Here is a 25,758-nt window from a genome sequence, read left to right on the forward strand (position 1 = left end):
GTTTCTGAAGAGCGATATTAGAGGAGGCTTATTAGTGCTATTCTGACTACAGCAGTCTTAAGGAACAAGTTCATATAGCAAGTTGGTTGAACCACCCTAAGGCCCTTTGTGAAACGGTGATTAGCCCACACCCACCTGAGACAGTCTGACTGTCCATGTTGTTTCCTGTTAATTCCAAACGAGTGCAGGTAGAGACTACTGGATTGCATTTTTCCTACTCTGAAAAGGTAGCAGCAGGTCTTAGGTGAGAATTCATCAACAGCGCAGAGCAGAGTTACCTGAGGCTCTATACGTGCTTCGCAGTGTCTACGGTGCAGAGTGACTGCACAACAGTAACACAGACCTAAGATGACCAGCAGTGGGTGGAGAACTTTTGGATGAGGAAGCAGACCTTCAGAAAGTGGGATTAGGTAGATACCCATTCAAGCACCAGATGATTTAGTCAGGACAAGCCTGACTAAATAGGAGTTAATAGATTAAGACTTGCCAGCCAACTGTAGGTACTACAGCGGTAGAAGACAGAAGTTGTTGGTACTATAGTTTTGCCACAGTTGGCAAGTGGTGCTAAGAAGGTTGACACATCTTTGAGAAGCTTTTAGCTGTTTATACTAGCCTTAGTTGATGACCAAGAAAAACAAAAACAAAGGAATCAGTGTAACAACAATCAAAAAATGCAAGATGGGAACATTTGATATTTCTCTACTGACTCCAGGAGAACTTTAATGGCACCAAAGTTTTCTCTTAGCTCAGTATCTTCTCTTTCAGGGGCCACCAGTGAGTGTAAGGGAGAGAGAATGAGGTAAAGAAACTTATATTGCAATATTTCCTCAAAACACACTGTAGCCTCCACTAATTTGCAGCTCACTGACAAATTAATCCACTGTGATATCTGTATATGAGAAAGACTTTTCTTCCACTAATTATTTGAAACTCATGCGAACTTCCAGTTAGAAGAATATTCAATGACAAGAAATTCCACAATGTAACTACATACTGCTTAAAATAAAGAAGTTTGTTTGCTTTAACCCTACCAACTTCTGGGAGATGCCTACATACTACTCTCCAAAAAAGGCATGGTGAATGACGGGTAGACTCTATGTACTATTTCAGTGGTTCCTCGTTTATGCTATAGAGTCCTGTATTTTTAAGCCACATTTAACCCCAGTCTTGGCTCAGGCTCCTACAACCTCAAGAAACAACTCTCTCTGCTTTCTCTCTTTCTCCAAGGGCTGCTCAGCTAATCCTAAGGAACTTCTCTGACTTCCCTGAATTTCTATGTCTCAAATTTTCAGACAAAATTTTCATCAGTAGCAGTAAGAAAGAACAATTAATTATTAACATGTCCTCCAACTCCCTACAAGGCTGTGCAAGGAAGAGTATAGGAAATCAAATACCACCATTAAAAAAAAAAAAAAGCTCCAACACTGTGCCACCAATAATTCAAATGACCTACAAATTAACACTACAGTGAAGGCATAACTAGGAAGTTAACACATTTAGTTTTGGTTATTCAATCAGATTCCCCTCAGGCACAAATATTTTCACATTTAATATGAAAAAGTCAGGATTATACAAGTTTTATTTACATTTTTATTACGAACTGTTTTCCTAAACATCATTTATCCTACTTGTAAAGGGTAACTTTAATAATTCATAATGACTATACAGTTAAACAGAAGCCTGCATTATTGAAGCTGAAAGATAACAGACAGCTATTCACATAGTCAATCTTTTCAATAAAAATATTTAATCTACATTCAATGGCAAAATTATCTTAAAATAAAAACAAAATTTTCAGTATTTACCTTCCCATTCTATTGGAAAGTCGCCCATTTCATACTGGTATGCTTGACGATTTACTGCTTCTACAAATCTTCTTTCAGGTATAATCTGCCCTATAGCAACAACAGCAACAAAAAAAAACCAGTTAAAATATGTTTCTATATAATATTTAAATTGCTAATTATGTCATTGTTTTGAAACAACTGCACTTACACAAGTGCAATGATGTCTACAGGATAAAAACGAAGGAATAAAATACTGAGAAAATTGTTACCATCTAGATATCAATCTGCAATGCTATGTGTTTCGGTAATTTTAACAAAAGCCTGCACTGTTCTACAGTTGACTTGGATTATTAATGACAAATATATTTCAACGCAAGTTATCCACCCTCCCTTTGAGAATGTTTCTCTGAAGAACTGTCCATCAGTTTTCTATCAACTGTTTTTTTCTTCACCCACGTATCTTCCACACCATCGCTGGTGAGGGAGCAGAAACTTGATGCTGTTCTCCAGCCAAAAACCAGCACCAACAGTTCAGTGTTTGCCTTTGCAACAGGGTCAGGACAAAGCACCTTCAGGCACCGGGAACTGCTCTGCGCGCGTGAGCCTTTCCACGTGTGATTGCAAACTAAATATTTTCTTCGTTTAAAAACAAAACAAAACAAAAAAACAACCAATCAGCCAACCAAAACCCCACAGGAACACGAACTAAACAAGCAGGAGGTAGCTCTCTGATAGAGAACATCCAGTCTACTGAAAAGTGAGCCAATGTGGAGAATCTGGGTTTATATCCTACCCACATATTCTACTACTGCCAAAGAGGAAGAATTAAGGTACAATTGATGAGGCAGCACACAGCAGACTGACTGTCAGATACCATGCTGCTGTACAGAGGAACACACAGCGTATATTTAAGATTCAAATAAAAATATATTCTTAACCATGTAAGCTGTCACTTATGAAAGAGTATTTTAACGTGCTTTTTAAATTAGCAGGTACTGGAATGGTGTGCAAGTCCCCTGTCCCTCAGAGGGAAAGAAACCTAACAACATTATCTCAGCTTTTTCTCCAGCTTTCTCTTTTCCTGGGAGGCTGATATGGAGAAATTTGATGTTTTGTGGAAACACCAAGAAATATCTACAGAAGATATTTTCTTTCATAATGATGTGATTAATGCACTTTATTCCTTCTGTATGCTTTCAACAAGTATTTCAAAGTTGTTTTAAAACTAAAAGCAGCCAGGAGTTACAATTCATCCATCTCTGGTTAATAGCTAAACTGCATACTACTGTTCATTATTAAGTATTTAATACAGTAAAATAAGAACTTGTATAGAAACTGCAATTCCTTTTGTAAGTAGCTTTTATTTTAATTTTTAAGTAACACAGCATTTTTACTGTTTCAAAGATATGCCATCATGCAAAGTGTAGCATACTTTCATCTTCAAGATTGGATATCTTTAATCAGTGTTGAAAGATGTATGGTTTACACTTATTTGTTTTATAAGTACACAGTTCCTATATGGCAAAGGTATTATATGCCATACACTTGCTTTAAAATAATTTCCTTACAGCAAGACCATGGATTAATCCATTCCTCATATTCTTTAACCATATAGCAAAACAAAAATGCAGAATTACTTTCTTCCCATACAGAAGACTTCCAGAAAAGCTCCAGACCTATCTAATTAGGTCAAATCCTAGTAAGTTTCAGAATTAACATTCATCTTCATTGTTGGAAAGTCACTAGATTTTACTGTTAGCACAGGACCTTTTAAAAAACTGCCCATAATTAGAGTCCTACACAGGCAGACCAGTCTGAGTAAACTGACACGCAGGAATAACAAATAAGGGTATTTTTCTAACTGCTACCACTACTTGTGACTGATGTATCTCTATACATTCCCCAATAAAACATCTTTAACTAAATACTTTTTACAAAATACAGCACTTTTCATTCTGCTGCAAGCTTTCATAGGACACAAGAAAAAAATTCATTATCCAGATTCCACAGTCAAATCACGTTGTAGAGACAAACTCAGAAAACTATTTCAGAAAAATGTTGTTTTGAAGAATCACCACACTGGGTTTTAAGCTTCTCTGCATTTGTGATGCACACATGGCACTAATTAACTTCAACTGTCTGATTTGCCTTGTCCCTTAGGTTTCTTTTGGCAGACCACAACAGACAATTTAAGTAGACTTCTCTAGTGAAGATCACACTGAGGGCTCTTCAGACATAATTAAAACCGTTTACAGTTTAGATAAGTGTTTTTTCAGGCTAAAGATATTGACTATTTTGCCTTATATACATTAATTCGTTCCCATGTTTTAAAATAAATACCGTGGTCTTTGCTATTGCAAGTCAAGAAACTTCACTTGTAGGCATATACATATGAAGCAATTACAAATACCAATGTAAGAACCACTATTTACCAACTAACCTAATTTTCATGTGACCACTAGATCTTAGAGACATGGAAGAACTATTAATACTTCAGGTTGGAATTACATAAAACACAACATATCCAAAGAATAACAGGTAACAACTCATAAAACAAAAAGCAGATTACTTTAGAAAGAACTTAACAGATGCACAGAATATTCAGACAGGCTACTCAGATACAACATAATTTACACAAAACACTGAAGCAGCCAAAATTTGCAGCTTTGCAGGAGTTACAAGTAGGAAAAATGGCCAAGAAGCCTAAGTAATGGTCAGATCTTTCAGCAAGTGAAACTTACTGTACATATTTTCTCTAAGCCTTTCTGTCTCAGTCTACCTGAAAGTCAGTGTGTGATGATAGAAGTGAATTTGTATAAAAGCCTGAAAATAGAAGTGTTTAACAGAAGTTGGACAGCCTGCTGGCATAAGAAAAGGTGAAGCCAAAGCCAGCAAGGGAAGCAGTAAGTGATATGTGAAGGGTTAGCAAATGACTTAATGAATTATTTTCTAAATTTCTACAAGCCTAGAAAACAAGTTATAGTTCCACAACAAAGTCCCGGTGGTTAACACAGATGCACCTAACACCTATCACTCACATATGTAGTTATATTTTCTCCAATAATTCATACACTTGAAGTCATTTAGAACTCATTATGCTTTATAAAATCATATTAGAAACTCATTTCAACTTTTAACAGCAGCAAGTGAGACAATAAGCTACTTTGTTCTATGGTTCTGATTTCCATTAACCTCAAAAGAACCAGGATCAGCAATTTCCAGTTTTATAGTCATGCAAGATCAGAAGTATTACAGTTGATAAGTGCTGAATGAACATGTCAAAAAAGCTGTAAGTACCAGGCACACAGGGTCAAAAATCATGCTTTGATTTTGCTATTTTTATTTACCTCTTATCAACAATATATTTAAGTCTATAGAGTTGTTTGCAGGTACTATTTTCTTTCCAAAGGAATATCTGTTTCTTCACTTTTGTAACACCTGTCAGACCTGCAGAGGGTATGGGGCTACAATTTGGTTCCATCTTGCGGTTAAAACCAGTTACGTATATTAAAATTTTCCAGTTTGGCACAAATTGAAGATTTTTTTTCCCTTTTAAATCAAACAGCCTATGCTTGTGTGGGTCATTAGTTCACAGTAATCACATTTTTACTTAACCACTCCATTGTATGTATCCAGTCACTGATATACTGAATGTATACACATACCTATATATAGATATGTATTTTCTATTACCCCATTGCCTACTTACGCTTTCAGAAGAAGAAAAATTTCAGAAACATAACATGTGTAGTATAGATAACTAGATAACAGTAATGTTCAAAGGAAAAGTTACTCAGTCCAAGTGCTGATAGTAAAGACATAGCACAGACCAGTGAGATTTCGGAATAATACCTACACAACCGGCCAGAAAGTACTGTGGTGGGACAGGGTTTGCAGGGAAAAAAATAAAAAACAAACAAACAAACACCTGCAAGTTTAAAAATGCATTTACTGTAGTTAAAATATGAATAACAGGTTAAAAATGAAAACACCACCAACTTTGGATTTTTTTCCTTCTTAAATGCCCACATATCCCTCCACTTTCCTACTTGTATGGCTTTACTATTATTTTGAAGACTTCTAGCTCTTGGACTCTGCTCTGCACACATCTGTCACGGTGACAAACAAGTCATACAAAAATTTGTCTGGAAGCTGTTTCTTTGAACAGAAAACAAATACACACACACCTGGGTTGTAAGGCTTATTGATACACCAAGCCGTAATTTCCAAAACTGGTGATGGAACAAATATTCTAATAATGATGCAACCAGTAACAGGAAAAAACACCAGGAGGAGTAAACTAATTATATGATGTGCAGTGCTAGTAACTATTTCATTCTCTGTTTCCCTTAAGGTGATCTACAACAGCAAACGTCACTGAAATCACTGCTCACTCCATGCAGTTTACTAAGACCAACAACACAGTACAATATCGTTGTTAGTAAGGTCACCGTTACAGAAAGAACTCAGTACAGTTTAGAACAAAGTCCTTTAAGGTGATCTTCAGAATGTTTTTTAATTCAAACTTAAAGCAAGAGTTAGCAGGAATAGCCTCCCAGAAGTAACTTTAAATTAATAATTGGAGAATCAAGAAATTCCAAGCACTAACATAAAGGTGTCCACTTTCTCTTTCAAACTGGCCTCTTTAAATTACAAACCATATTACTGCCTGATTGCTCCAACTGCCACAAGCTCAACAATTTCTATCTGGATTACAGCCAACTGTATTTAGTTGTCTCTTAACTGTTTGCTTAAGTATAAACAAGTATTTTTTCTAAATTAAAACAACTTCTGTTGCTGTAAGCTCAAATTTTCAAAAAAAATATACAATATGATATTTAAATCATCTACTTCTGTTCTACAAACATCCTCAAAAAGTCTAGAGAATATTCTAGCAAATCATTAATGGAAGAAATCACTTTTTATTTTGCTCTTGGCAGAGGGGAATCTACAAAGAACAATCTAGTATTTTTATGATAAATAAAGCCAAAACACACACATGCACGAAGTCAATGAGCTTTCTACTGAGTCTAATGGTACCAAGCCATAGCCAGAAATATGATGTATAAACTATTTGTACAAGAATAAAGGCACTATTCAAATCACTCAAGAAAGAAACTTCTGCAAGCTTGCAAAATATTCAGTGAAAACCATGCACTGTGTGTGCCAGCATCACTTTGCCCTTCTCAGAATGAAATCACCTCAGAGATGAAATTTTAAAAACACATGTATATGCATACACACATAGATGTAAATGCATCAGGAACATAACACCACCATGGAAACATAACACCACATGGAAATCAATGTTTTTGGTATATAGTCACATGTGAAGACAACTGTGGTAAAACTTCTGATTAAAACATTTGCAAGGGGAAGGAGAAAAGCTTTGCTTATCCCCAGTGTGGTAGTATAACTCCATGTTAGAGCTCACAGAATAATTCTCATACACTCCTTCTGTTGTTGCTGCATATTGCTTTAAAATCCTTCTGCACAGTAATCGTGAACTCAACCCAAGATGGCCACAAAATACAGTCTTTGGGCTGAGGGGGCTCTTGGTTTTCAGTAGGCCAGAAGATGTTTTTTCAGTATAAATCCATAAGAGCCATCTTGTGTGGTCTGGGTTAACATCTATGTAGCAATTCAAAGACATGGCACCAGCTCATATAGATGCACCTAAACTAACGTCTGAGGTGTTAGTTCACTGAATCTGGTGTTAGAGGAGTCACTTGATTAAAATACTGCAATTACTGACATCAACTGCTAGGTTGAGTTTGTTCCTTGTTTACATGGTCCATGTCTATTTGTCTAGAATTCTGACAAATGCTTTTATCTTAGAAATAATCTCTTCTGTCATTGTTCTTGAGGATGTGGACATCATCACTGTTCTGAGGATACAGGTACCATTACAAATACCATGCCAGTACCTTAGAAACCTAGGTTATGGACAAGGATCAAAACATACTGTTTGTTATCTCTGATAGCCTGCGTTGCTGAAAGGAGGAAGAAAAAATTCACACTATTGTCAAAGAAGGGTAGTTAATAAGCAGTAAGAAAGACACAACCTCTCTCTCTGATAAACAGAATATTTTGTCGGAGTGTTTAGGGCTAAAGGGATTTAAAAAAAAAATGTGGATATTCATTCTGAGACATGACAGATTCCTTCCAAGCAATAAGATTAGATCTAGCCTTAAATATAATAGAAGATACAGAAACCATGGAGTTCTCTGGATCCAAATGTTCTACAGTATCTCCTCTACAGCCACACAAGCAAATAAATAATAACCCCTCTCGCTGCTTTCCATGACAATCGCCAAACCCTTAGCTCCAGCCAAGAGCAGCGAGTAAAACAAGGCCAAAATTCACTACATTTTAAATGTTACAATTGAGTAAGCAGACAACTGCATACAAACTTAAGTACATCAACAATACACAAACAGAACATAAGACTCCATGCCACACTGGGAGTAGGAAGCCAATCCCATACACAAATTAAAAATATGTATTTTAAACCCAACAGGGAGAGAACAGGAAGACAGAACTAGAAGTCTGAATAACTGTATTAATACAGCTATTCCAAATTGTTTCAGAGGAAGACAAGCAACCAGTATACAACGTATACAATGACTCACTAGGGCTCATATATACTAAGAAATATCTTACTTTCACAAAGACCAAAAAAGTGACACTATTATTTACACTAAAAGCAATGGAAAGTGATATTAAACTTACTGAAAGTAACCTTGCAAGTTCAGTCTGAAAACTCTCCAGGACAGAAGTCTGGTTTGGCATTCATATCTGATCCCATCCATTATATTATAAGTATGTGAAAACTGTCCTCTACTTGAACTGCACTGTTTCCTGTTTTCTCTTTCTAAGGACAAAGTTAAATTGAACTGACTCATTCTAATTTTGGGGGGTCTCAGTTTCTCACTCTGTATGTAACTCGACATTTTGTATTCATATTTTTTCATATTTTTGTCATTACAGGACATTCAAGTTAGCCAGAAAGGATACTATAACTAGATAATTTATTCCAATAAAATGAGAATGCTATGAACAATTATGAGCTGCTGAACAGTCAGCATGTATTCACCTACATCTGTGTCATAAATATATGAAAAAAAAGCACCCTGTGTTCTGTATTTTCTTTTTAGGAATGACAAATGCAATAATCTGAAAACACTGAACATGTAACTTCCTGAGGGATCAGAGCCCAGGGCTTTTATATATCTTCACACAAACCTCACATTTTGAAAGCCTGAGACCGTGGTGGTTAACTCAAGTAAAAATACCTTTTATTGCAGTTTGTCTGAGAAGCAAGTTCCTTCAGTGGACAGATGTTTAAAAACCCTCTGCCAGGTGCCCATTGCCATTCTAGTCTCTGAGTTCTCTCCATCCAGCAGCAGGACGCACCAACACCGGCTCCTGTTCCCTGCTCTCTGGATGGCCTTGTGCTCTCTACCTCATCAAAGCCACATGAAGCCCAACAGATACTGCACCTTCACAAAGAACCACTCTTTTGTGAATGAATCTACAGCAAGCTTACGAGAAATACACAACATTACATCCTTTTTGCAAGAAAAGTGTAAATGATACTAGTACAAATGCCACTTCCTTGGAGAGCTGGTGGATGCTGTGTACTCTGGCACGTGGAAGCTTTCTCCCAACTGTGCTTTTGGTTTGGTTTGGTCTATCAGATTCAAGAAACAGTTTTACACCAATTACTGTCAAAATGTGAATAAATGCAGAAATGAAGTGCTGAATATTTTCTGTAAATGTATGGAAAATGGCTTAAAATGGGAACTTAGCATGTATAAAACAAGTTTAGCAAGCAGACAAAGTGTACAATAACTTGTATTCTCTAAATAAAAACACAGTGTAGGAAGATAAACCAAAAGGCAGACATGCAGGGAAGAGAAATGGGCAAATAACCGGAAGGGTACAATTGTAAACGAAATTAAAAGAAAGTTACAGCTGTGGAGAACATCAATTAAGCAATATGACCCAACACAGCAATATTAGTCTGGTTTGGATGATTAATTATATTTCAATTATGCATCATTTGCAAATGTTTATTTACCATCTCTTTTTTTTTTTTGAGAATAAATGGAATTATTATAGCTAACTGCACATACATTCTCAAGGAGCTAATGCTATTTCTATTTTTGGTGCGTTTTAATAGATTTTACAAAAGGATTACATGTTTTAGATTTGCAAAGAAAATTCAGTCTTATACAAGGCCTGAACACAATTACAGCTCATAGGGTGCATAGCACTCGAAGGATTAAAGAATACTACCACTGCTATTTTATTGTGTTTGCTTTTCATTGCAGAGTATAGGGGAGAATGCTCATGTATTTCTCCAACAGTCAACACAAGAGTGCAACTTCCGAAGAAAACATTAGCTAAAGTAACTTGTACTTCAAGTTACATTATTCATTTCAGGCATATGCATATCCTAGAGACACTTCTTTTAAAAGCATTAAAAATTATTCTTTATCCTACAATTTATATATATGCTACTAATTTTATCATAAAAATTACAAAATTATCCTCTGAAGCTTCACTTTCACTATTTGTATATTCCAAAATAGAGCATTTGAGAACATACGAGAAGGTGTATCTAGGTCAATTTTAAACCTCTGCTTCAAAAGTTTGTTTCTTTAAGCTGACCGGTGCGTACCCATCAGTTAGGGCATTTTCCAGTAACATCAACTCTGGGCAAAATAGTACATTTTAGCTAGTTTTGGTGAGCTCAGAGTGGTCTTCACATGGCCAAGGTACTGCAGCAATGTTGGATCTGCTTTCAAAGCTACTTTGAGCAGGAGAAGGACAAACTGGAACAGCATGGACCAAGGACTACTTGAAACACAAAGCTTTTTAGACCTCAGTCAATTAATGAATTTATTTTTCTACTCAAATCTCAAGAGTTTCTGTGGTCACTTTGCAAGTTAGAAAAACAAATACACATGAAAAAAAACAACATGCAGACCCCACTTAACAGTTTTTCCTGCTTTCTACTTCCACAGTTCCAGCTCAACTAAGCAAATTTTAGACTAAACAGCAAATACTGATGTTTATGTGCTTTCACAGTATGTAAGTACTTAATTATCAAGTATTTAAATAACTTGCATGCCCATTGATTTTAGAGTATTTTGCTGTTACTAGAAGCTAAAGCACCAAGTGCAACTGCTGTAGCCAGTAAGTACATATAAAAGTTTCTATGTGAAAGCATTTATGCTGATACCAGTGAAAGAAAAGAAGACAGACTGCCTTTGGACTGCAATCTTTAGACTTGTATAGCTTCCAATAACCATAATACAAGTGTTTGATACACACGAGTTTATGACCACTGAAAGAACAAGCTGTGATACTTAAGAACTCTACAATCAAATAATTTCATTTCCAGGTATGTCAAGAACTTGTAGGTTCCTAAGCTATATTTGCTTTTTAGAAGTAAAATCAGAGGTTGTTACTTTACTAAACTTTACCAATTTAATCTCTAAAATGTAAACGCTCAGAAATAATGACAATCATAGAGATTCTCATTATTCCAATGTTATTCAATTAATCTTATTAGGATTTTAACTCATTTCTTCCTGGTTTGAGCAGCTAAGATAAGTGATACCCGTGTCTATGTCACACAAGCTCTTTCATTCTTGAATGTCTCTATATATTAAGAAACCTTACTTGATATCAAGACTACACGTGACTTGTGTCTCATCATGCTAAAGCACAATCTGCCATGTCCAGCTACAGAGAACTCTCTTAGCAGTCTCTGGAAAATTTAAGTGTCTACTGACCACGATTTTTTTTTTTACATCCCTTAGCTTGCAAGGCATGAATTAACTGCAGCATAGGATGGCACAGATGCAGACTACTATGAGGAAAAGGCTTCTGAACACAACAAGGTGGGTACAGCTGCCTTGCTATGCTATGGGAGTTGTGTGCATAAATCTCTAACACAGCGATGAAAGAAAACAACTACACATTAAACCTTCTCATAGTCTCAAGGTGTTCCTGGAGTTAGATCTCTCAATAATTGTAATTATTATTCTGGTTCTGCCAAAATAAAGAAGATACTTCAAAAAGATTTAACCTTCCCTCCCTGCCCCATTCCTTCCATGAAAACTTAAACAGTCATATACAAAACCTTCAAAACAAAAGATAAAGGGGTCCAATTTTATTATACCATTTGTCTCAACGACATTTCTTACTAATTGTTTTGACAACATGGACCTGGTTTTGTGAATGCAAGTTTGTTTTTTTAAATTAACATTGCAATTAAAGTTGTTACTGAGAAAAATAAATTAAGATCTTACACATCCTCTCCTATCTGTGTGTGTGAATGAATGAGCAGGAGCATGCCAGAGATGAGATGGGATTTTCAGCCCTAATAAAGACGACCTAATTCTGCACATTTCAATATCATTCACTTTCTGTCCTGGGAATTTATTATAAAATCAAATTACCTGTATGATAAACTTTCTCTGATTACCAGTAAGAGTCTTATTTTTCAGTTTAAGGACACTTGATTTTCTGTTGCATTTTACACACGATACAGATGACTAAACATATATTTAAATATCAAATTCAGACATTTTTAGTTTAAATCAACTAAACTGAGAAATCATTCCCTTCTGGCTGCCTACATTTTTCTTTAATCCTGGTCAGTGTACGACCTTATTACAAGTAATTTGCTACTATAAGACTGAGAAAAAAAATGCTAGCCTCACAATTTTTGTCATTTTTCACCCACTTTCCCTGCAGGCTGCTACTGTTGATGGCCTTTATGGAAATATAAATTCAATCAGCAGCTGCAAATTTCATGAGACGTCCATCTTCATGCTGCATTTCTAACTGAGTGTCAAAACAATCTGTGGATTTCTCCCTGATGAAACACACTTTGAATTGTAAATTCCTGCAATTTTATCATGTTCAAATTTGAGCTGAACTAAAATAGAGCTAGCCTAGATATAGTGCCTACCAGCTTGAGATGAGTCATTTTTCCCCTCATTATCTCTCTCTGCCATTGAAAGGGTTAAATAATAACCCATGAAAAATAACCGTTTTTTTCTTTTACAGAAAAATAAAATTTTCTATTATTTTTAGTAGTAGAATAAAACAGAAAGGCCTTCAATACATTCCAAATGCTCTCAAATCAGTTATTTGAACCTACTATTAATTTTACAGTATTTTGCAATGATAAAACCCCAGAAATTAGCTGTACTAAAACTCAAATTATTTCTTACAGTGTCAAAATGGGTAACATTCAAGGACAACAAGTACAGTTCACAAAGACAGCTTGTTTATTCTATATCTTGACTTAAATGTTGACAGAAAAAAAAACATGTAAATGACTAAAATTGAAACTTAGTCCAGTTTTGAACAGTTTGCTGTTGTCTGAATACAATAAAGCAAAACACAATTTCTGATTGAATTACTGCTTGTTACAGTAGCTTAGAAAGCACAAGCAGCCTATCAGGTATATTACAGCAGCTCAAGTATTTTGCTTTAAAAAAGCATTTGTTTCTCTCTTGTGTAGACACTACCATGAAATATGTAAAACAATACTATGTTTTCCAATTTGCAAGCAAACTAAATAGTCTGTTTATTACATATTCTTCTCTTCTCATTTTCATATATAAAAATACTATTCACAAAGATAAATTCACTGATAATGACAATATATCTATACATGTAGTTATGTACTGGCTGTCTTTCTATTTGTTTTCTTCTCTCCAGAAATAAATATGTGTGGTGGAGTGGGTGGGGGGCTTACTGAACGTACTTTACTCACATTGAAAAGAATTATTCTGTTCTGGATGTTTCAATGCAAATACCATATTCCAAAACACGAGACTGTCTTTCAGTTTACAGAAGAATTCAATGGGATAAATTCTTTTTTCATACACCAAATTTCCAGTTAATTCTCCGAACAAAGAAAGAAACCTTAGAAATGAGCAGCTACAGAATAATTCCCTTGAAGAAGACTCCATGTGCTGAGGTTTTATCACTATTTGGTGAAGGTGCCCCCACTCCCTGTTGGTTAACTGCACTTCATTCTCTTGTGTGAACTGGAATGGCCTGAGAGTTGATCATATTTCCAGACTCTCAAAACTAGCTGATCTATACAATTCCCCTGACTATTTTTTTAACCTTAAGTATGGCTTACTTATAAAAAAAAAAAAACAACAAAAAAAACAAAAGTGAGAGAACTAGTCTATGTGAAAAATCAGTTTTGTCTTAAGAAGAGGCCCAAGGAAAGAATGCTGGCATGCAGCTGTGGATGGAACTTCCACTAGTTAGGTGAAATCTTATGCTCCAGCAAATAAGCAGGACAGAGGGGTGAGTCACTCAGAGAAAACTACAGGGCTCCCTCTCAAACCATGCTTTTTAAACTGACCCTTATAAACTTGCTATTATTAGAACGCAAGTTCCCTGCTCAGCATGACCAAAAAAACCCAACTTTGCTCAAAACATTATTTCAACAGATCTCTGGTTTTGCTTCATTGAGTCACAACACCCCAGATCCAATAATGCTGGGACTTGATTTCAGTTTCCCATGGTCATGTATTTATTAGCTTTAGCAGCAAAACAAAAGCACACACCAATCTCTTAATGCCAGTAATTTTATATATTAAAGCAAATGTTCAGAAACACATACAATTTTCTGTCACAAGCTTTAGCACCTGAGTATAGCTGAAGATTCTGCTAGGGTAGATGGCAAGAATGGTAATTACTGAATGCAATACAATAGCTTTCATTATAACAGCTTATTGAATATGAGATTATTTAGTTACATTTATCTGTGGAGCCTGCCAGAAAGGAAGGGAGGCATAACAAGAAAATTTGGTTCTATTTCACAAAATATCCAGAGTACTACTGATAGAGCTCATTGTAATACACATGAAGGAGAGGCACCAAGATTCCATCCTAACTGCATAAATTCACCATCACTGGACACTTGCTCCTGTTCAGTTTCAGCATTTACCTTTGTCTCACACTATTTCAAAACTTCAACTTGACTTCTCAAAAACAATCGCTTCCATTTTATCCATCTCTTTCAAGTTCTAGGCTATGAAGCCTTATTAAATGCAGAGTGTTGAAGCACTTCTGAAGGGAGCTGATAAACTTCCACCAAGTACATGAAAGTGCAGAACTTTCCAGTTTCTGTGGGGACTCTGACATCCTGACTTCCAGGCTTCCAAACCAAAACTGAAAACATCAAAGTAATTTAAAACTTAGGCAAGAAAGTGAAAATTGAAAACAGCAGTAATAAGAAACACAGAGCTGCACAAAAAAAAACCCCTCAGTGTAGTACAAATCAAATAAATGCGATTCCACAAAAATCTAAGACGTGCTACATATTTCTTCAGTGCCACCTTCTGGTACCATACTTACAGCTACTCAACAAGTGTGATTTGTTTTTTCCTTCCAATAGAGCTGTGAAAGTTGTTAGCATACCAATTACATACATATCTTTAAAAAGAACAGTAAACTTACGCACTTGAAAAGAGCACTAATCCTGAGCAGAACAGTTTTGGAATTTTATGTTATGTAATAAATTGTGCCAGTGAGGGCATTCAGTCATCTGTGGATATAAAAAAAAACTGCATCAAGTAGTAACGTCACAAGTCAGATAAGCCTAAGGTGACACTAAACTTACATTTTGGCAAGGTGTTCTGAGCGTTACAATAAACAAAAATTGTAATTTTTATGGCATTAAGGTATACCACCTGCAGATTGCGTTGTCCTCTTTCCACATGTCCCCAAACTCACATATTTATAATCAAAATACTTCTGACTCAGAACTGAAGATATGTTTTGGGGCTCAAAAGTCAGTCTATTTTTTCTGAAAATATCATTGGTTGTTTTAATAAAAAAATTGCCTTCTATCTACAAACTTTGCCTTGCTCATGTCTTTTAACAATCATAGCTAAAACATTACCCCAGTATTTTCCTTGGCTTTTCTACTCAATAGCCAAAAATATTAAACAGTTGATATAGCTTTGCTTTTAATAACACCTCACACACAGATGTGCAGAAGTTCATGAAGATTTCCTTTTTCTCACCTTCTTCCAAAGGCAACTGGAAAAGTTTGTAAATGGCAAGACATCTAACATGGATTTGCTTAGAAATTATGGCAGCACTACCACATTCTGAAGCTGATTTTTGTTTTAAAATACAACATAATAATTGACAACATTAGCAGCAAGCAAAGCCCAAAGTGAAATGCATAATAAAAATAAACAAAAAGGCTTGATTCTGCTTTTTGGTTTTTGTAATTGTCAATTACTTTCTGATCAAAGGTATTTTGTAACATGACAATCTAAGTAAGGTAATCCACTTATAAAACACTAAAAGCATCTCCTTAAAAATTGATATGAATTTTAATTACACCTTGTGATGCACATAATAAATAGTTTTCAAAACAGAAAATATACAGCAGTTAAATACCTGTTACTGCAGGACTGTCAGTTAATTCACCACCATATGGCATAAAAGATATGCCCTCTCTGGGAAAATTAGCTTTCAAACTTCCTACGTGATCTCAATTGTTTATAGCATGTTAACAGGTAAGGACGGGAGTGATACACAAAGAGCTTCACACTGCAACAGCAGCAAGTTGTCCAGTGGGATGTCCTTGTACTTGATGCTCTCAGGAAGAGCTTGGGGAGAAGCACTTGGACACCAGCAAGAATGGAGAAAATAAACAACATTACAACTTGAAAACTATCTGTTCTTCTAGAGATCGCTTGATTCTTATGTGCTTGCATTTTCATCTCCCTTCTGCTTTTATTTCTTCCAATGGCCTCTCCTTTTCTGTTGCCCATGAGGGACAAGTAAACACAGAGTGCTTCCATCAGCTGCTGGATCCATAGAGAAAAATTGCCACATTAATCAAGTAAAGCCCTACTGAAAATAAAAAGCGAATGGAAAGGCTTATTTTATCCTTCCAAAAAAAGACCAAAATATTTCTAGAATTCTATAAGCATTGCTTGGATAATGTCATCTATAATAACATGTCATCACTCCAATATACACAAGGTTTATCTTTTAAAAGAAAACATGGTCAATCTCTAGTTTCTCAAAAATATTTCTCAGCATAATACTGATTTGTGTGCATATTTCTGGAATGCTTGTGTTCCAGAACTGTTGCACTCTTCGCAAAGCAATCTAAATAATCATGTTGCTCAGTGATATCCAATATCATTATTTATGATAGTTGTGAAAGCCTCATCTGGAGTCAGGCCATGCTAGTTAATGCATAATCAGGCACATATTATCCTTTTTCTATGATACTACACATTCAATCTAATTTTCAAATATTTGCCATCAATAAGTAGATCAACAATAAGATTTACAATCATAAAAAATATCCTGAATAGGCTGAGTGTACAACAGCAGAGTCCTGCACAGCTCTGATGTAACAAGACAAGCACTAAACTTAAATTTTAGGTATCTGTCATGAAATCCTAGCCTTCTGTGCTCAGTAATATTTACAACTGCATTCCTAGTCCCTCCCAGAAGCAGCACAAGTTTCAGTGGTTGTTTCACAAACCTCGTTTTCTTTCACTTGCTACTTCAAAGATTAGCCCAAACACCCTTCTGTTCTTCTTGCATTTCTCTTCATGGAGAGAAGAAAAACAAAACAAAGACCCACCAACAAACACCACCGCCAGAAAAATATTTCCAGTTGCTTCAAATGACACTGTACCTCCTCTACACAAACCTCCCTCCCAGGAGTGCATGAATCTCATAGGATTTGGCATTTGACAGCAAACACACAGATGTTAAAGACTCTCTAAATGGAGTTGCTTTTCTAATCTGCATCACAAATTGTAGGCTCAGAGTACTGCCCTGATGAAAAAGTACAGAAAGGAAAGCACTGGAAAGGAAAATAGGAATATGGGACTTCCTAGTATGGATTCTTCTGTTCAAGGCTTTCCACACACTGGGAACAGAAAAGGAGGGAAGGATGTGAGATCCACCTTCTTTTTTGGGAAGGTGGCCATGAAAAGGGTAAAACATTTCACATAAGGATGGCCCATGGATGATACACAGTCATAACTGAAATGTCGGACTAATTCAACATCAGAATCCATACATCCATCAGACAAGCCATCTTCTAACAATTTTGTCTCCATTCTATTTTCTTTATCACCTATTAAACAACGTTTAAGTATTTTATCTAAATACTTATCAATATTGATACAGAGGAAACTATCAATTACTTTCCTTTAAGCCTACTATTTTGTTGCTTGTCAGGTGTAGACATACTCTTTGTTAGGTCTTCAGTGTTTTTCATACTTGAAAAAAACTAATCCAAATATTCTAATGTGCAGTTTCTATTGTGCATTTTAAACATTTTGTATTCTCCCTCCCACCTTATAGTAAGTAACACTTTATTTTTCTTCACGCAGAATTACTATGCTTTAGTCCTCATACATCTTCAGCAGTTTATCACTCATCCACACTTATTGCCAATTTTCAGATGCACCCCCAGTAGCATCTTTTCTTTTGAGCCAGCTCCAGGTTCCTCTTTATATTTTGGCTGGCTTCTTACACTGTATCTTTTCCTAATTAGCAAGGCCAACATTTTTTACTACGCTCATTCTATTTTAGTGCCCTCTTTTCTCCTCAGTTTAGTTCATCTAGTTGGACTACAGCTACGTATCTTGTCACAGGCTTGAATACATAGTCAATGCATTCTAGAATCTCATCTCACAGAATTTCAGAGAAATTTCAGTTAACAGCTGAAATAGCTCAATACATTACAGAAACACTTCTGAATCTTTGTATCCTCACTCCCTCATTTACAAGATGCATCAGAACTCCATTATGCCAGTGTCAGTCCAACTGCTTGTCATTTTATTCACACAGACTATAAACTCTAGCCTAGAAACTACCTCCTATAAACACCTTCGATTTCACTTAGTAGTTATGGGGTCTTCTATTACATCATATTTCAAGGTATCATCAACATTTTAAAGTGCTAATGTTTAAAAATTATTAAATAGTGATGTCATTTAACCTACGGTGTGAACTTCAACTACAGTAACATGAAAGTTCCAGTCTGCCAATAACCCTTGGGAAATAAATTCTAACCTCTTTTGAGAAGGCTCACAATAAAACAACATTCTGGAAATAAAAAAACTTCGATCTGAGAATGCAAAACTTTCTAAATTCACAGAAATATCAGCTTCACATCTGTGTTCTCCTCCAGTACAACAGAAGGCCAGCCACGGAACATGCCTTACAACGCCACCTTAAGGAAAAGGAACACATGCCCTTTCTTCTGCAGGACGCTAACTACTTAGTGATTAACAGGGTACTCATAAAGGGGTAAAGTGTTACTGCTGCTTTTGAATTGTTACTAAAATTAAGCACAGTGGTTGCCATACCCTTCACAGCTTGAGGGTGTGAGGAGGAAATGGAAAATCTAGTGAGTACTGCGTGCCTATCATAACCTGCCTGGCCACTGCAGCGCCACAGAAATGACAGAAAAAAACCTCATTGATTGAGATTTAAAGTAGAGAATTGCTTCTTTTTAATAAAAACTGTACCAAGAGCCACCTGGGGAAGTGTGAAATAATAATAATAATAATAATAATAATAATAATAATAATAATAATAATAATAATAATAATAATAATAATAATAATAATAATATCAACATATTATGCTGTCAATTTTAGATATGATAAAGTGCTTCAGAGATAAAACATTCTCCTACATGACAACTGAACAGATGGAGTGTCTCACTTTTTGTTAACTGGACCAATACTTAAAATAATTCAAATTAAGCTGAAAGCTACTCCCTTCTAAGCAGCAGGTGCACATCCCAAAAAACAATGCATTGAATGCTGCAGAGATTAAATTGACATTATTACGTCACATTACACATTTATGCAATACTTCAAACTAAATGTTGAAGAAACAACAAGCATTAATGTGAGGAAAAAATATGCGTTCCATATCTGGTGGAGGAAAAAAAACAAAAATCTCTGCAGAGTAAGACTCTCCTAAATCTCAAATGCATATTACACATTTTTATTCTCTTCCCCTTCTCTGAACTATTTTATTCCTTCAAACAGCAGTTATAAATGTACTAAACCCTAAAAAACTATCACCATCCAACATTTAATGTCCCACTGATAAGTGCTTTTTTACCTTTTCAGTCTCTCTAAATCCATTTCTTTCTAACTATAGTCATTACAATGGAAAATCGCTGATTTGATCCTATCACCTTATCTCCAATGTACACTTGTTTCGTCTTTCATGATATTTCTTCCTCTATATAGTCTGTCAACAATACTGCTTTCAAAACACGCCCACCATACCCCTTCTTGCTATAGTTATATTTTCTCTTTTATGCCACTTCATTGGCTTCCAGCCTCTTCTGATGCGTCAGCAGTTTGAACAGCAAGATGAGCTAGAATACTCCAGTGCACAGGATTTGCAGCAATTGTTCTAACAGCTGCTCTCAGAAATATGTAACTAATAATTATCTTACAAGGCCAGTGCCTCCTGGCACTGGCTGTCCTTGATCCCCTCTTCTTTTTCTGTATTTCACTTCCGGAGACACTGCAATCATTGCAACACAACACCCTTCAGACAAGTATTTTGTAGTACAGAATGCCATAGCATAATACCAATCTCTCCCTGCTTGTTTATGATACAAATTACTACTAAAGAGCCTCCACAGGTGTTTCAAGGTTAGTCAGGGTTCACCCATCACATACAAGACCAAATTCTTCTAAGAATTTCAAGACTGACACCTCCAAATAGATGCCTGACCTTTATATTAAAATCAGCATGTCTAAATCAGATCTTATTCTCCTTCCTTCCTTCACAATCATGATGAAGAATGCCATCACGCTTCTCCTTTCTTCCTGATATTTAGAATTAGACCTCTCTTGTCTCTATACTCAGGATCTCTCTCAAATGTACAGGTTCTTTCTACTTACGATTTTTTCAATAAAACTTCCCTGATTTTCCACACTGCTAAATCTCACATCCAGGCTCAGTTACTATGACATCACTTTCTCTTGACATGACATATGCATCCCACCCTCCTCATGAATTTATAATACTGCTGCAAAAATTGCTTTTCTAGTCAGAAAGTGTGAGCACTTCCATTCTGTCTTTAGACCCTCCACATAATTTTTATTTTTCACTCTAGCTACGAGCTACTTATTTCCAAACTCCTCTGCAAACTGTCCCCTTCTCTGATAGGACAAGAGGAAATGGCCTCAAGTTGCACCCAGGGAAGGTTCAGATTGAATATTAGGAAAAATTTCTTCACGGAAAGGGTTGTCAGGCATTGGAACGGGCTGCCCAGGGAAGTGGTGGAGTCACCATCCTGGAGGTGTTTAAAAGACACATAGATGAGGTTCTTAGGGACACAGCTTAGTGCTAGAGTTAGGTTATGGTTGGACTTGATGGTCTTGAGGGTCTCTTCCAACCAAAATTATTCTATGATTCCTTTGTCTTTCTATAGCCTGAAACAGATTGACTCCTATCACATATGGTCTGTATCAATTAACCTAAACTTCTTTTCTGCTGCCTTGGTGTCAAGGTTTGATTGCAGGGCGACAATAAACCATGGCAGATGCTTTGTTAACCTCCTCTCCCCTCCTACCTCCCTTAGCCACCACTCTCCACTAAGTATAGGAGGGCAAAGAAGGACAAAAAGTGAGAGAGTTGGGAAAAAGTTTAAAATGTTTTACTAATGCTACTAATAAAATGTAGAAAATAATACAAAATATACAAAATCAATCTTGAAAGTCAGCAAATGAGAATTACTCTGGCAGCTGTAGGGCCGGCACCCAGAAATCCTGGGTTGGACCCTGCAGCCAACCGGAACTGGATTCAAGGATGCAAAGTCTGTCACTAGGCCTCAGTTGCCAGGGACGGCAAGCAGGGTCTTCTGATGTCAGCCATAGTTGAAGAAGAGAAAAAGGGACGAGATTGTCATGATCTCCCACTTTTATATAAGGTATCACATGAATGGGATGGAATACTTAGTTGGTCAGTTTTAGTCACCTGCTCAGTTCACCCCTCCTCGCCTCTCTTGCTTACGGGACCTGCATCCTTATCAGCGCCCTTGCATTCCATTGCTATGTCTACCAAAACGTATCCTACTTTAGAAAAGTGCAGTTACTAAGAAGACTTTAGCTGAAAGGAAAATTCACTAAAAGAGAAACTTGTCTTGTTTGTAACAAAACCAGGACACTTGGCTAGACAGGAGGTATTCAGAAATGCAATGGCTTGTAGCTCATAAGCATAATACACTTACCAAAAAAAAAAAAAAAAACCAACCAAAAAAACAATATCTGAAAATAAATTTAAACTACATGGATGGGAGAAATGGTGCTGCAATAGCCAGAAAGATAACATAAAAGTATGGAGATGGGTGTTGCTCTTTGCCCAGTATTAAAGGAAATTCTGAAGTAGCTTTACAGCAGGCTATTTTCCTCCTGTAAAGTCAATAATTTGAAATAACCAAGCATATTTCACCACACAGCAACTGAACTTCATTCTTCTCCTCATGTAATTCTTTTGCATTTTTCCAGTTTCAGAAAGAAGTGCTTCTTCTTAAGATTTGTTTTGTAGAACATGGGAGAAAGAAAACAGGTCTCTGCAAATAATGAAACTGTAGTAAGGAACAAATTAAGTATTCAATATTTCCTGACTTCTTTTTAAAGCACTTGAAGGGTAGAGATATACAGCAAAGGGGGCTGCCAGAAACAATGACCAGGAATCATCACTGCTCTTGCATTACACTGGGCAATGTCAGCACAAGAGTAAAGATGCTTATAATTCACTTAGCAGCCTATATAAATCCACACCTGATCAATATGCAGAACATATGACCTCATAGCTGTAATTTAGTGTCAAATAATGCCTAACAGTATTTTCTTAAGACTGTTTAATACATCTGTTCTGCCAGGCCAGCCAGGAAGCCAGCCACTGAAGCCATACTGCTCTCAAGATATGCCTGCCAACAGAAAAATGACAAATACAAACATTTTTAAAGAAATTTATATAAAATTTATTTCCTTCACACACACACCTATAAAGAAGGCCTGCATTTACACTTTATACATCTGAACAGAGCAAAGCATCACATTTAACTGCCTTTGGCTTCCACTGTGCAACTATCACAGATTATCAGTTTCTTCTAGCTCACATGATTTACTCCCACATAATTCTTAATTTACATTTAGCTACCCGTACTTCTGCTTCACATTATGCCATATCTTCCTACCATAGAAAGATTTCCTTCGTGAAATCTGCACCCAGGGTAATACATCTACAGTGATCCAAGAAGACCTGAGGGAGAGAACACAATCCCTTTCAGCTCAAAAGAGGACAGAATCTGCAAGTTGGTGTATTTTAATCACTGTCTCTGACAATCAAGACAAAGGAGCTTGTCTTGACTGTACCAGGATTTCTATTACATTCCTTTCTAAAGAATAGTGACCAAGCTATAAAAATTTGCCCCAACCCAGAGCACCAAATGTATTCAACTTGCATAAGTAAAAGTATGTGTATGTTGGTAAGCCATCTGAAACTATCAATTACTATATAAATGCCTTGCTATTCCAAACTTTTAAGTAAGGACAACTGAAATAAACTTTTTCAGGTTGCAGAAGATTTTATAAATGTTTTGAGTCAAAATAAAAGCATTCAATGTAACAGGTTTTCCATCAGAACAGATTAATAAATTTTAGCAAGGAATAGCTAACACAAATCCTTGACGATCAGTTTCCATCTTCACACACTGTCCGATTCATTCTTCTTATCTGAGAGGCTGGTAAGGTGGGAAATTCAGGAAAGCACACCTGCATCTTCCTACTGTTCTTCATGGTAAAGCCCACTATCCACTGCAGCAAGATCTTCATAGCAGCAGACATACAGAGTGAAAACTTAGATCATTCTTTAGATATGGACATCCAGCATAATAGTATCTTAGACAGCTTCATCTTCCCTCGCGTAGTACAACATGGCTATTTGACCCTTCTCCATCCCTCCCCCAGAATTACACTTGTGATGAGGTACTCCCATGGTAAACTAAGAATATTTACAGCTATGCAACCATGTGGTATAATTCAATGCTGAGTATTTTTTGGGTCATGAGACAGTAATTTGTATTACGAATATTAAAAGTCCTGATTTCTTGTATACTTTAATAATCTACAAATGCATTACTAGAAGATACTTTTATGACTATCCTTCTTACAAAAGGTTACTACACATAGTCTTACTACAAGCTTTGAGACACACAGACAAAGTTACAATTCATAAAAACCAGATTGCCAGACTGTGCACAGCTGTCACTCACTCAGGAGGTCAGGATGTGTTACTGGTTGAAGCTCTCTTTCTTTTGAAAGTGTGACTGCAACTGGCTCCAGGCTGCTTGAGTGACCCATGTTTGTGCCTTATTTGAATTGCCTGCTCACCAGCTGACTCAACGTTATTAAAGCAAAATACCAAATATACCACAACTGGCCATGCAACTATGTGAGTTATGCAACTAGCACTTTTCTTGCTGGATTTCTAATACACTGAGGCTATTCCGGTAGGCTGTTATGGTTAGGCATTCAAGGCCTCTAACTCTGACTTGGAATAGCCACCTTTCTTTTACTGAGACAAAGATGTGAACACCCAGAAGACACAGAAGAGACAAGGGTCAGAGATATGGACTGCACTGAACTGCCTTGTTGCACATTGGAACAGCAGAAACCAAACAGTCAATCATATCCCTTTGAGAGTCTGCCTATAATCCCCTTTCAGAGGAGACAGACTTAATCACATTGGGGAATACTGTGGCTGTTGCAAAAGTCTAAAAATTAATATGGCCCCCAAAGAAACTGGGGCTTCATACCTATTTCCTCCTTCCAGAGGAACACCCTGGCCTGGCACTGACCAGGAGCTTTTCAGAAGTCTCACAGACCATACAGACCTTTGCTCCAGCTGAAAGTAAGTCAAATATTAGCAGAGATTCCAGTGGGAGAAACTTCCTATAAAATCTGCTAAAAACCTCAATTTGGCAATCTTCTCTTCTGGTGACAGGGTTAAAACAGCTTATTCCAGGACTGGAAAAATGTTTAATGTACCTGTCAAAAACCTGTGATCATAACAACAAATGACACTAAACTTCGTATTTCAGCAAATACCACCATTTCTTTCTCATATAAAAGATCCGTGTTTTGTTCTAACACACACGAAAAAACATCAGAATCTCATAAGTAATCCTATAAAAACACTGCTTGTAGAAGGTGGGATGTGTTCCCCTGGCACATCTCTCAGGTTACCCCACCCATAGTCACCAACCTTCAAACCCCACTGCTAGCTCAGAGGTTCCACATTCCACCTTTGCCTTGGCTTTATAGCTCATGGGACCACTTGCTGACTTTTTTCTACTGTGTTGAGTTAAACCAGTGCAGCAATAGGTCTCATGAGTGCCACCACCAGCTTGAGGGAGAGAAGGTAAAGAAAGAACAAGATCTTTCCCTTTCAGCAATGGCAAACTTGCATGAATCAACTGAGTCAACCCACTTCACCTTTACTTTCACAGGAGATCCTGGCTCCAGTTTTCTGGAATCTATCCCATGCCATTATATATCTGGGTCAGACCCAAATCACGGAGATGTCTATTTTCCAGGTCTGGCTCAGAAAAGGGCTTACACGATTTGTCTTTTTGACTTGAGATGACTGAAATTTCAAAATCCAACACATGCCACATACATTAAATGAAACAGACATTTACATACAGAACTCTCAGTAGGTATTCTTGCAAGAATGGCAAAAAGAGAGGTGGAATTCTGGAAGGCAACAGAGGTTCTGTCATTTACTTCAATAGAATCAGTTTCTTCTCATTTCTTAAGGAAAAACAGTCCAAGTCCATTTTTTCAAAGTCTGATACAGTAAAAAAGAAAGCATAACAGATGGGTTG

General features: G+C 36.5%; 1 protein-coding gene across 1 annotated transcript in view; it reads right to left on the bottom strand.

The window, feature by feature from the left end:
* Positions 1 to 25,758, bottom strand: part of NDUFAF2 (NADH:ubiquinone oxidoreductase complex assembly factor 2) — a 58,978-nt gene that overhangs the window by 23,830 nt on the left and 9,390 nt on the right. The window contains exon 2 of the mRNA XM_082074609.1: positions 1,806 to 1,895. Coding sequence (XP_081930735.1) covers positions 1,806 to 1,895 — 90 coding nt within the window. The remainder of the gene's footprint in view (positions 1 to 1,805; positions 1,896 to 25,758) is intronic.

Source organism: Streptopelia decaocto (genome assembly GCF_964273445.1).
Source record: "Streptopelia decaocto genome assembly, chromosome: Z".
Taxonomy (NCBI): Eukaryota; Metazoa; Chordata; class Aves; order Columbiformes; family Columbidae; genus Streptopelia; species Streptopelia decaocto.